Source organism: Anarhichas minor, unplaced genomic scaffold (genome assembly GCF_050575085.1).
Source record: "Anarhichas minor isolate MPS153535 unplaced genomic scaffold, ASM5057508v1 ptg000032l, whole genome shotgun sequence".
In the NCBI taxonomy this organism is placed as follows: domain Eukaryota; kingdom Metazoa; phylum Chordata; class Actinopteri; order Perciformes; family Anarhichadidae; genus Anarhichas; species Anarhichas minor.
Window position 1 is genome coordinate 173,521 of NW_027466478.1, and position 13,391 is coordinate 186,911.

Below are 13,391 nucleotides of genomic sequence, written 5' to 3' on the forward strand. Positions count from 1 at the left end.
CCATAGGTTCGTGGACTGCCATTTAGAAGGCGATTTGGCCGTTGCCATCTAGGATTACGTCCATCGCCATCTTGGCTTTTTGCAACCGGTCAATGGGAATTAGCATATTTGGAATGCGGAGGGGTGATGTAGAGACGGTGTATGCGACTCTGGTAGCGGCAGCGACGTAACAATCACAAAGTAGCCCCGCCCTAAAGTATACCCTGCTTCATGGTCTGTTTGACTCTAAATGGACCATCATTTACTAAATGAACATCATGCTGTATTGAAGAAGACTTGAAACTAGAGATTGAGACCATAAACTCATGTTTACAATGTTTACTGAGGTAATAAATCAAGAGAGAAGTAGAGTCATTTTCTCATAGACTTCTATACACCCAGAGGAGTCGCCCCCTGATGGACACTAGAGAGAATGCAGGTTTAAGACACTTCAGCATCGGCTTCACTCTTCAGAACCGGAGGTTGCCGCCTGACGTACAACATACGTGTTGTACATGTACGCGATGTACTCTACCTGCATCTGTGCTGGTCGATGTTGAAGCTGCCAACTTTACATTTGATCTTTGTATAAACATCCTGGACATCCACTGAGGCACTCAGGTCTTCGAGTTCGCAGATGACACAGATCTCTGACAGAAACACACAGAAAAACATGAAGTGAATCACAGTGGAAAGACACTCATTAGGCAACTTCATTGTTGCCGTCCTCTGTTTTTGTTGAAGCATGCCGTATGGCCATCATTGTGCTTGGCAGATGCAGCTGAACTCGGAACTCGAGGAAGCTCCAACTGTGTGTGTGAAAATCATTCCAGTGGGCAAAGACGTACACTGTATCTAACCCTGTACAGGTCCAGCCTTTGGTCCTGATCCAGATGTTCATGTAGACTCTTCTGTGTGTGTGTGTGTGTGTGTGTGTATGTGTACAGTTATTAAAATGTACATGCGTGCGTGCCCCAGTGCACCTTGTGTGCAAACAAACCCGCCCACTTCAGGCGACGTGAGTAAGCCTCACAGGCGGACTGATTCACTTTGTACTGCGCCGAGCCCTTCAGCTTAACTGTTGCTGCGTCCCTCTCATTGTTTCCACAAGAGAAAGTCCCACAATCACAGGCTGGCTTGGGGAAAATGGACTTCATGCATGTGAAACTATGGCTGTTGTTGTACTGTTGCCTTGCGGTGGTTCTGAGAAAAAACGCAGAGGTTCCCAACGGCTTATTAAAATTGAAACACAAGGCATTGTGGATAACTTGTGTGGAAAGAACTCTCCCGAGCTGTGAGATACTCAGAAACTTATGGTCTCCAAACGTGGTGTTGATATTGATGTATGAGTTTTTTTTAAACCCAGCTTGTAAGAGCACTGGAAATCCTTAGTCTTAGATGGTTCATCTTAAAAGAAGAAGACTGATTTGTGCCTTTAGCGGAGCCTTATGGAGACTCATGCTTGAATTTCTACCTCTAATCTTCCAACACATAATGGCATATCATGAGAGCCTAGAACCGATGTGTCTTGGACTGGCTGTTTTTTTCCATTTCTCTGGAGAGACGAGAATCTTATTTCCTTTTGCAGTTGAAAAACACATTACATCATAGCAGATTGTCTGCAGTCATATCTGTGGCTTGCTTATCTCCGAGAATGTCCGTGTGATATTAGGCATCTAATGTATCGCCTGCACACGACTCTTGTTTTTAATAACATGCCTAATGTGTTGCGCGCAGAGGATCCAGCCGGAAGTTCATCTCGCAACTCAGATGGCGCACATTAAGCCCAAATCCGAAAGCAATGCCTATTTAGGATGTCTCTAAGTCAAACCATCTCTGTGAGGTCCTCCGAAACATTCCCTTTCCACCATTCAAAGACCTTAAGCCGGCCGATCTGCTTGGCAGATGCTAAATATTACAGCCACCAATTAAAGGTAAATCTAGCCTTTCATCGCCGCAGTTAATCTAAAGGGGACAAGAGGCGGTTCACTTGGGATTCATCATCCATTTATTTATTTGTCTTTTCCCCTCCAATCCCTCTTTCTCCTCCAGCTGCTTTTCCCTTCCGAGTGCACAACATGTGAACGATAAAAGGGGCGGGGGGGTGGTGGCTTTAAGTGTCGATGCAGCAGGACTGTAAGAACTCTGAGCAGCTTCCTGCACTTGTTCACACGGACACATTTGTAATAAAAAACCCGACCCGAGTCTTTTTTCTTTTGTCTTATTACACAGATTTATTAACAATTAACATTGTTAATTCAGGAAGTCACTGCTCATAATTCTTTGTCAATGGTTCCATACTTTTGTTGCTGCTACCATGAACATAAAGCACTTCTTATGTGTTTAGAACATAGACTGTATATAAGAAGTGGACGTAGCCGTTGGAACGTTACCCATTGGTTTGTCAACTACGGTTTTCAAGCCTCGAGGTCGTCATCTTGCTTTTTTTGCAACCAGTGAAAGGAAGTGACCATAGTTGGAGTGATGCCGTGGTAGAGACGCCGTTATACGGCTCTGATAGCGACCTGTCAATCACAGTAGCCCCGCCCTAAAGCATACTCTGCTTTATGGTCTGTTTGACTCTAAATGGACCATCATTTACTAAATGAACATCATGCTGTATTGAAGAAGACTTGAAACTAGAGATTGAGACCATAAACTCATGTTTACAATGTTTACTGAGGTAATAAATCAAGAGAGAAGTAGAGTCATTTTCTCATAGACTTCTATACACCCAGAGGAGTCGCCCCCTGGTGGACATTAGAGAGAATGCAGGTTTAAAGTACAACAGCATTGGCTTCACTTTTCACAACCAGAGGTTGCCATCTGGTTTAGAATAGCTATGTATTAACAACTAACTGCTACTAAATATCTGAGATTGATTGTATTTAAAGAGAGCAAGTATCATGTGGAGGTTAAGTAGGCTACTGTACCTGTCTTTTTGGCAGCTGGCTCGAGAGCAAACAGTTTGACTGTGACCTTGGGCAACATCCACTGCATCCACAGGCTGACCTTCCCGCTGGTGCCTCCGATGCTGCTGGTTTTCTGCTCCAGAGTGACTGTGTCGGCGAACGGGCCGTCGTCTCCAGCAGGCACAGAGTCTCCCTAGGGAGTCAAACAGGACCTGTTCAATCAGGGCTAGTGACAAGACATGATTTGAGGCCACACTTGGCACTACCAATAGGGCTGGGCAATAATTCAATATGATGATTTATCATCTTTAGGTGGAATTGATCAAATCATTTATCGAGATATCAACAAGCACATACTGACTCAAACTAGTCACCAATATTAACCAGTGACTATTATGTTAATCTGATAACTCTGTATTTGTGTGCATGCATGTAAACATAGTAAGTGTATAGTTGGAAATAGTTATACATTTTTTACTGTTCATTTTGCACGAATGTTCTTGGTAAAATGAGAATACTTTCTATTTGTCAAGTATATAATTCACACAGGAGTTTACATTATTATTCTTTTGTTCAATTTAAATGTATAGCAGAAGACATGCTATATCGTGAAGGTTCGGACACTCGGGGGACATCGCCCTGTGTGACAGTTGCACCGGGAAGCAGCGAGGTCTGGGCCAGGGGTGCTGGACAGCTCACGACTGATTATATACCGGTATTGAGATATAAAACGACCAATATCGTGACAGATGATCTTGGCCGTATCGCCTGTCCTAACTACCACGTGAGCATGAAGAACGTGACATTTCAAATCGAACTAACTGAAGGGCAGAGAGATGTCTCGTCAACGTCAAAGCCAACTCACATTTGAGTTACTAGGACTGGATCGTCAGTTCACAGTCAAACGGAACAAAACAAGAAATGACATATTATGAAAGACTATATACACGAATTGACCTTAACTTTCTGAAGTTTGTGTCTGACTGTCAGTGTTTGTCTATCTGCTTGTGTTGGTGTCCTACCATGTGCTCGTGTGAACGTGCATGTGTTTCAAAGTGCCGTCGCCGTGTAAGTAGCCGCGACAAAGCAACCGCCGGCTTCAGCTTTCCTGCCTTTTGGAGTGTAGATGACATCAGTGTCTGGTGAGCTGAGCGACGTGGTGGTGGTGGTGGGGGGGGGGGGGCCATTGTGTGGAGCTGTCACTGGTGTTAACCCCAAAACTAAGCCACCAGCACCCACGTGGCCTGCTTTCACTCAAGTGCGCCAGGACACACACGTCTTGCAGCTTGTGAGAGAATGGGAAGTGAAGGGGGTGGGGGTGGGGGGGAGGCAAGCAGGATGCGGCGGAGGAGGCTGACTTCTGTGAGCTCTCGTCTCAAGGGCTTCACTCTTTCCACAGGCCTTTCCCCCCATCGCGGCGTGGTAATGACAGATTGTGTCATGGTTGTCGAGGCTGGCTGTGGTCGGCGGGGAGATTATCAACCATCTCAATTAGAAACCCCACAGCTGCTGGGCTGATTACAGCGTCTTAAAGAGGGTCCAGATGAGGAAACTATGTCCCTGCTGAGCATTTCTGGGAGGTGAGGGGGGGGGGGGGGGGGGGGCATGCTAAATTGCAAATCTAATTTCATCGTGCAGTTGAGGGGTGGCTGACAGCAGAGCTCAATAACAACGCATGACAATGATATAAATAAATGAAGGATTATACTGATTCAAAAATAGATTCAACGAAACTGTGTGTGGGGACTGCCAGAAACGGATGAGAAGCATGTGCTCCGTGGGAAGCATTATCTATTTTAGAATTAAAGATTTTAAATCTATCAGATAAAAGAAAAATAAACACAGGAATGAACCAGAAACACAGGCAGGAACTTGGCAAGGCTGGAGGACACCGAAAGCTCTGCAGGCATGGGATATACAGTCCTATAGTAGATCAAATATACAGTACACTATATAACATGACTTTAAGCTCCATAAAACTCAAAACGATGAAATGAAATACTGTCCACATGGGCAAAAATACCACAAAAAACGTAATCACGTAATTCCCCCAGAGCTAGCATTTACTCCAGTCAAGTGTCAAGCAGTGTCATTATGTGTTTCCATGGAACCAAACAGCCAAGGTGTGTGTGCGTGTGTGAGTGTGTGTAATAACAGTGACTGGCAGAGAGTAATATGAGCCAAGTAGTAATGGTGTTCAGTCAGTCTCAATGAGAGATATTCTAGTGTCAACTGCCATTTGGGGACTGATTATTGTCGAGCTGGAGTCAAAACACAGGCCTGTGTGTGTGTGTGTGTGTGTGTGTGTGTGTGTGTGTGTGTGTGTGTGTGTGTGTGTGTGTGTGGTTTGGATTGTTTAGTTTACAGTTCTGGCCGGTCGGTAGGATTAGACTCTGTAATGTCATGTGTGGAAACAGGAGCCAGCCGCTGGCGCTGTGGGAAGCTCAGACCACTGTGTACTGTAGCGTGGTTACACTGGAGCATCGGACACCCGGCTGCTGCTGCTCGCCAGCCAGAACCGCTGCTGTCGCTTTGAAACTCACGCAAACGTTTTCAAAACGATCTTTGTGCTTTAAATGGAAGTATATTGTTAATTGTGAACGGCTTCAAATGAGAGAAAGAAAATCTGCCTACTTTTGTAGAAAAACAAACTAAGAATTTAAAGAGAATTTAATGAATACCTGAAAAAAAAGACTGCTTTCTTAAAGAGCTCCTACAACTGTAAAAGTGCATTTTTAAGATCACATGGATTTCAGTGTCAATGACAAAGAAAAGTCATCGCAAAAATCAACTGTAAAAGGAAAACATCACTAATAACTTCCAAAAAGCCAAAGTTCATGTTTTCATGAGTGACAGGAAATTCTCTCCTCCTCCTCTGATGAAAGTGAGGCCTTGAAGATCACATGTGGCGGTGTGGCGTTGGTAGAGGTGGGCTCCGCCCGACGTTCCTGAACTGCCAGATCGGGCCCCCAAACACACACACACACATTCTAAGAGAGAGCTATTTTCCCACACCTCCACAAGCCAAGCTGTAAAGTATACAGTTTAATTCCTGGGCCCCTGCGGCATAAACGGGCCGAGGATCCCGGGGTTTATTTTCTTTGCAGAGTTTGTCTTTGCTCATCAGAGAGACCCAAACATTGGAAGACAACAGCAGGCTGGGAGGTGTCGAGGAAAGACGGAGGGAAGGGGGCAGATTATGGGGGACGAGTGGAAAGAGAAGGATGGTTTAGGGACAGGTGGGAGGATGGAGAAAAGCTAGGAGGGTTTAGTGATGAAGATAGAACGAGAGAGGCAGGATAAAGCAACCAGTGGACTACGGTGTATCATATATACATGTCACAGAATATTGTGTGGACTCAATAGCTGGGGGGGGGGGGGGGGGGGGGGGGGCAGCCACTACTGCTGAGACTTATCAAAACAGCTCCTACATTCTTGCTCAATCACCCAGCCTCCCAGAGGACTAAACACTTCTACCAGTGTTTGTACTTAGGTAAACAGTGACAAGTGGGCTGTCGGGGGGTCCTCGGTGGCCTTGCTATACCATCACCCCCCCCGCCGAACCGAACCGCTGCCACTTGTGATGCAAGAACACACGCGGAAACAAACGCAGACACAGATGCACGTCGACGTTTGAAACACTTTGGTTTCCCCCCCCGTGTGTGTGTTCTCACACAGACACTTTATTGGCTCCCAGGGCGGTATGCTGTGACCACCAGGGGCCTGTCAGCAATGCGAGGCCCCTGGTGGTCACACAGCATTAAATCCCTGGGCTAGGTGCCAGTGCTTAACAACACAAACACTCATCAACACCGTCATTTTTACTACTCCACACGAATGTACACATCCATATTACGCAAGGCCCCGGTGGCTGAGGCCCCCAAGGCCCTGGACCCCCAGCTAGACACTGCTGCTGCTACTGTAATAGACAGGAGAAAAAGTAGAAAAAAAACTGCTGCCACACTGTCAAAGCCAAGGATAAGCATCACCTAGGGACAAAAAGGAAAACACTCAACATTTGCCGTTGCCCCCGAGAAGCTCTGAAGCTCTCCATGGGCTTTGCTCATGCCTGCACGCACTGCTACGCTTCATCCTTCACGCTCCGGTTTTGATATTTTATCTGAGTGAAAAATGTAAATACAGGTGACTGTTTTCCCTAAATTAAGAGGCTAGGTTTATACTCAATCAAGCCCCCAGCTTACATGAATCAAACAGAGCTCACAGCCTATCTGGAGTATCTGTTCTGTCCCAAACACAAGCACTGATGAGATTTTTCCAGCTTTGAAAATCCTTCCCAAACAAAACAGAATTCTTTTCAGACACATTGCATGCGTTAGTGCTGAGTCAACTTCTCAAAACAATAAGTCACCACCCCAACCAGACACGGTGCAGCTCACATCCATGTCTGTCCCAAATACCATCACTTCCTCATTTTACCCTGTTGGACGTTTGTGTGAAATTGTCATAGTAAGCATATGAATTCATGAGTTATGGCCAACAGATCACAGTGACCCAAATGTTGCACAAATGTCCACTTGCATGAATGAATGAATGAATGAAATGGACATTTGTGCAAAATCTGAAGAAATTCACTCAAGGTGTCCATGAGATATGCCGTTGAAGAGAATGGACAGGACGGATTACCCAGAAACCCTGATTTAAAGGAAAAACATAGAATGAATGATGATAGAAGTTCAAAACTGGCCGATACTGTGTTGTAGTGTGAAATATGGTCGAGGGAGCAGCAGTAAGATAAGTAAATATTTAAATATTAATGAAGTAAAAGTCTGAGCTTTATTTCTAAGAAGAAGAAGAGTCCATGTGAGGAAAAAACGCAACCTAGATGTGCAGATCCACGAATCACTCATAAAAACACTTAACCGACCAAAGTGAACAAACCTCGGTGGGGGAGCCAAAATCTGCAGACGGGCTGCAGGTGCTGGTGTCCGGCAGCGCGGTGCCGGCACTGCTGCGCACTGGGGACGACGGAGCGGCACCGGCAGGGGGTTCTGGGATGCTGGAGGTCTGACGCAGGATGCGGTGCCTCTGGAGACGAGCCCACGTGGAGCTCCAGCTGAGCAGGAGCTCGTACAACAGCTGAACCTGGAGAGAGACAGAAGCAGAGGACTTTAAGTTGCAATGCTAGATTTCGTACTTCACAGTGGTTGGGATGAGACGTGATCCAATGTATGGAAAAAACTATAGCGCGGCGTTGATCGATCCATTTCTTTCAAGCTCTTTCTCCCTACACACACACAGATGTTGACCAACAGCTGAAAACACTTCAATACATGAAGTCTGCTGCGCCAACTGAGTGCCTTAAAAGATAGACCTAACTCACCACAAGAAGCCTTAATATTTGAAACCAGATTCAAATGTGTCTTTGCCAAGGTCTGACTCAAGCAGCTGCACTGGGGAGTTCTCATGTACTTCTTACTTCTGAGGACATTACCATGATTTGGCTTGGCAGCTTTGTAGTTATGTGACACTAAACCTAGTTAAAGTTGAGAGCGAAGGGGGAAATATTAGCCAAAAACGGACCACTATATCCATTCCCATTTCTTTCACTGTCTTTTAGACTTTGTGCTTGTCGTCCATCCTTATTTCACAATCACATGAAAACCTGTCTTTGTGTCTTTAATCGACGGGTGATCATTTGCGAGGCAAGAGCGTGCTCACGCACGTACTCCACAGTGAAAATTTGTTATCCATAACAACAAAAACTCCCAAAGAAACACCCATAGAGGAAAGTTGAGTTGTGTCATCAATCCCCCCCCCACCCCCCCCTGAAAAAACTCACCACGGTTAGGAAAAACCGAAGGCTCGGCGTCAAGTGTTCTCAACTATTTATCATGTGTTCACATGAATAGAGGGCCTGGGCTTTAAACAACAACAAAGCCAAAAACAAGAGTGGAAAACATGAGGGGAAGGCAGGGGAATGTGATGCTTTCGGTTATTCATGCGTTCACTCCGTGTTCTTTAGAGAGGAGAGGGGGGGTGGGGGGGAGAAGAAAAGCGACGCTCTTTCACAGTGAGCTAATTTCTGGATTTTGAACGCTTCGCTTCTGCGGCCAACTGAGTCCTCAAAAGTAAAAAAGGTGCACGGACACATGATCGCACACAGAAAATAGCTCTCTCTCTACTCCAAACACATTTCGGCCTGCGCACGCATGTTAGCGCGCACATTGCAGGGAGGCCCTCCATAAATAAGCATAAATCAAAATGAAAAGCAGCACAATACATTGCAGCTGGGCCATTTTCAAACATGTCCAGGAAGAGCCGCTTACGCCGATCCGGCGACCGTCCAGGGTGCAGAGGGGCCAACAGCTGCCTGCCATACCCGGCCCCGACTGCACCGCCGTCAGGAGAGGTGCTGCTCCACACTCTCGTCCCGGAGAGTCTGGGGTTTCTGGAAGTCCTACCAAGCACAACAAGGCCTACTGCACTCAGCAGCAGATGTGGAGGAAGCGAAGAATGCCGAGAGATGAGAGAGGGGAAGGAGTGAGCACAGTGGGGCTGAGATGAAGGGTCATGACATGATCTCTGTTTTTAGCCAAGTCTGGGGCTCAGTCTGCTTTCACCTTGAGATTTTTAGTTCATTTTATCCGTCAACTAATTCCTTTCATGCACCCGCTCATATTTTGTCTATTCTCACCACACTCTATCCTTCATATCTTATCTTGCCTCTGCCATTTGCTCCGTCCTACACCTACTTCCTGCTCATGATATCCCAGATTTGTGCAAAGTAGGGTCAGTGGGTTTATCTCAGCTACTGCTGTCAGGCTCGGCCCCACACACACACACACACACACACACACACGCACACACTTACTAACATGAGCTCCCGATACACACTCCACATTTCATGAGTCGGGGAAGTGCGCAGAACATTTGGAGGGCTGGGTTTCTCCAAAGACCCGTCACCTGCGGACCGGGAGGTCTGTTCATCTGCAGTGGTGCAAACTGGAGGCTGAACAGAGGCTTCAGCAGTCATTCATAAAAACAACACAGATGAAAGACGGGACGGCATGCGGACAGTAAGTGTTCCGTGTTCCTTTATCTGAGCGCTGAGTTTATAGAGACTTCACAGTAAGGGAAATGTCGTTGAGTACGCGTGGTAGCTGAGAGGGTACATGTGTACGGACGTGTGTGTGTGTGTGTGTGTGTGTTTGTGTGTGTGTTCACTGAAATGCTGTGCGGTGTCTAAGGTCAAAGCAAACGCTGGTGGTGGTGGTGTGTGTGCTGATTTCAAGGTGGTCCTGATAAGGTATAAGTGCAGCTACTAGCCCCATCCTTCTGACAGCCACATGAATCATTCACACAGACACACTGACTCAGATTGGAGCCGACACGCACTATACACAGCGAGCACAGCCCTGCAAGCTCACAGTCACATTAATGGGAGACACGACGGGTGAAACTTCCCCAGTTGATTACTGACAATTATTTTTTGCATCACAAGTTTTGGGAAATTTTATGTTTGAATATGCAATTGAGGCATTATCTGATCAAATATGAGCATATTTTCATACATTTCCAGAGAAGAAATCTGAACTTTGGATAAAACCAGGTTCAAATTGTTTATTTCATATTCTTGACATATTAGAGTCAAAGGTTTTTACAGAGGGGGGTTTTGGATTACTCTTTTAAAAATTAAAAAAGACATGTATTGAAAAATGATATACAAGACACTATAAGTGAATATGGTAAAAAATGAACCACTAGATATCACCATGAAAGTTCCCCATTTGATAACTTACATTAATCATTTTTTGTATTACAAGTTTTCTGAAATATGTGTTTAAATATGCAAATGAGGCATTATCTAACTTTTGGTGAATTTAGGAGAAATCTACAGACAAATAGACAACGTAGTAAAATAAACACCTAAATGTGTATTGTGGATGTTTTCTTTGTTATGTTATAGAAGCTAAATAAAACAAAACTAGTGCATGAAAAGAGAAGCGATGTTGGAAACACGCTGATTCTCCTGTGTTCGCTCTTCATTTCCATGCATACATTATGTGTGTGTGTGCCTGGTTCATTTTTCTCTCGCTCTCTTCTAATAATGCTTATCCCTTTATACTCTGTTTTCCTCAACCCTTTCAAAGACACTTGCCTTACTTCCCACTGTCTTTGCTGCTGGTGCACCCTTAATATCGTCTGAGAAATCCATTCAGAAACGGGCCTATTCATGTGTACAGTCACTTTCATAGACACACAGATGACAAAGATCTTAAACATTAAAACCATGACATCTGTGGCTGCCTGTACAAATGTAAAATAAAGAAAAAACACCCCAAGTCTCGATTGTTTCACCCCAGTTTCTAAAAATATCTTTGTTTGTGCCATGAAGTAATCCACTGCATGTTATGGAAAATCTGATTTAATGTCACAAAAATGAAGTGTAGATGCCAGAGGAAGTTTAGAGGCCAAGCTCTTTGGTTTTATTAGTTGACTTTAACATATTCATGTTTCAAAATGCTAGATGTAACTCTACCACCCACACTACACCAATCTCAGTGTTCTCATCTCACCGTCATGGTGGTACTTATCGTGCAGCAACTATCCAGCGCTCTGACAACCTATAGTAAACGCTCCCACTCATGGAGATGCTAATTAGAAAGAGGAGTAACAAGTGTGGGGTCTCTTTTGTTGTTCTGGAGTGGGTGGGGCCGCTCTGGCAATAGTTCTTAAAGAGCTGCTGCATGACTTCAAATGGTACAATATGAGATTATGAACCCCCTCAAGTCAGAAATGTAAAGTCAGATAAGAGGAGAGGACAGGAGGGAAAGGGGAGAGAGGAGAGGACAGGACGGGAGGGAAAGGGGAGAGAGGAGAGGACAGGAGGGGAGGGAAAGGGGAGAGAGGAGAGGACAGGAGGGGAGGGAAAGGGGAGAGAGGAGAAGACAGGACGGGAGGGAAAGGGGAGAGAGGAGAGGACAGGACGGGAGGGAAAGGGGAGAGAGGAGAGGACAGGAGGGGAGGGAAAGGGGAGAGAGGAGAAGACAGGACGGGAGGGAAAGGGGAGAGAGGACAGGACAGGAGGGAAAGGGGAGAGAGGAGAGGACAGGAGGGGAGGGAAAGGGGAGAGAGGAGAAGACAGGACGGGAGGGAAAGGGGAGAGAGGAGAGGACAGGACGGGAGGGAAAGGGGAGAGAGGAGAGGACAGGACGGGAGGGAAAGGGGAGAGAGGAGAGGACAGGACGGGAGGGAAAGGGGAGAGAGGAGAGGACAGGAGGGGAGGGAAAGGGGAGAGAGGAGAAGACAGGACGGGAGGGAAAGGGGAGAGAGGAGAGGACAGGACGGGAGGGAAAGGGGAGAGAGGAGAGGACAGGAGGGGAGGGAAAGGGGAGAGAGGAGAAGACAGGACGGGAGGGAAAGGGGAGAGAGGACAGGACAGGAGGGAAAGGGGAGAGAGGAGAGGACAGGACGGGAGGGAAAGGGGAGAGAGGAGAGGACAGGACAGGAGGGAAAGGGGAGAGAAGACAGGAGGGAAAGGGGAGAGAGGACAGGAGGGAAAGGGGAGAGAGGAGAGGACAGGACAGGGGGGAAAGGGGAGACAGGACAGGAGGGAAAGGGGAGAGAGGAGAGGACAGGACAGGGGGGAAAGGGGAGAGAGGAGAGGACAGGACAGGAGGGAAAGGGGAGAGAGGAGAGGACAGGACAGGGGGGAAAGGGGAGAGAGGAGAGGACAGGACAGGAGGGAAAGGGGAGAGAGGAGAGGACAGGACAGGGGGGAAAGGGGAGAGAGGAGAGGACAGGACAGGAGGGAAAGGGGAGAGAGGAGAGGACAGGACAGGAGGGAAAGGGGAGAGAGGAGAGGAGAGGACAGGACAGGAGGGGAAAGGGGAGAGAGGACAGGACAGGAGGGAAAGCGGAGAGAGGAGAGGACAGGACAGGAGGGAAAGGGGAGAGAGGAGAGGAGAGGACAGGACAGGAGGGAAAGGGGAGAGAGGAGAGGACAGGACGGGAGGGAAAGGGGAGAGAGGACAGGAGATAAGTGAGGACAGGAGAGAGGAGAGGAGATTAGAGGAGAGGAGGGGACAGAAAAGGAGAGAAGATAAGTGAGGACAGGAGAGAGGAGAGGAGAAAAGAGAATGAGAAGAGAAGTTTTCATTGGACCCAGAAACTAATAATGACTCATCATATAATCGCAATAAGCCCCCCCAGCTTTGCCAGACACAGGCACTCCATTTGAAAGGAAGAACGGAGAGGAAGAAAGAAAAATAAACTTTTCCCTTAAAACCGACCAGCTCTCCTCATCCCTAGGAACGTTTTCATCACCACCGGATTAATGTCTTTCATTTGTTTGTCTGGTACCAATTCCCCCCAATATCACCATGGCTCATCACGGCGGTCAGAGACATTTAACAGCGCAACCACTCAAAAGATCGTCCCAATTAAGTGTTTACAGAGGAACCTAATTCAATACAGCTAATTCAATTGCGGAAAAACAAAACATGTGTAATAATGGCACATGTATATGTGATTACGGCG

The 13,391-nt window shown here is 46.6% G+C and overlaps 1 protein-coding gene across 14 annotated transcripts in view; it reads right to left on the reverse strand.

Moving 5' to 3' along the window:
• Positions 1–13,391, reverse strand: part of vps13b (vacuolar protein sorting 13 homolog B) — a 336,932-nt gene that overhangs the window by 151,316 nt on the left and 172,225 nt on the right. For 13 of the 14 annotated variants that reach the window (XR_012957588.1, XR_012957587.1, XR_012957586.1 and 10 more), the window contains 3 exons: positions 7,791–7,994; positions 2,913–3,084; positions 515–629 (listed from right to left, as the gene is read on the reverse strand). Coding sequence is in view for 11 of the 14 variants with exons in the window: in XM_076105383.1 (XP_075961498.1) it covers positions 515–629; positions 2,913–3,084; positions 7,791–7,994 (491 nt within the window). In the remaining 3 variants the exon portion in view is untranslated. Of the gene's footprint in view, positions 1–514; positions 630–2,912; positions 3,085–7,790; positions 7,995–9,200; positions 9,332–13,391 lie in introns of those variants that run through there. The other variant, XM_076105392.1, reaches the window with a different exon arrangement.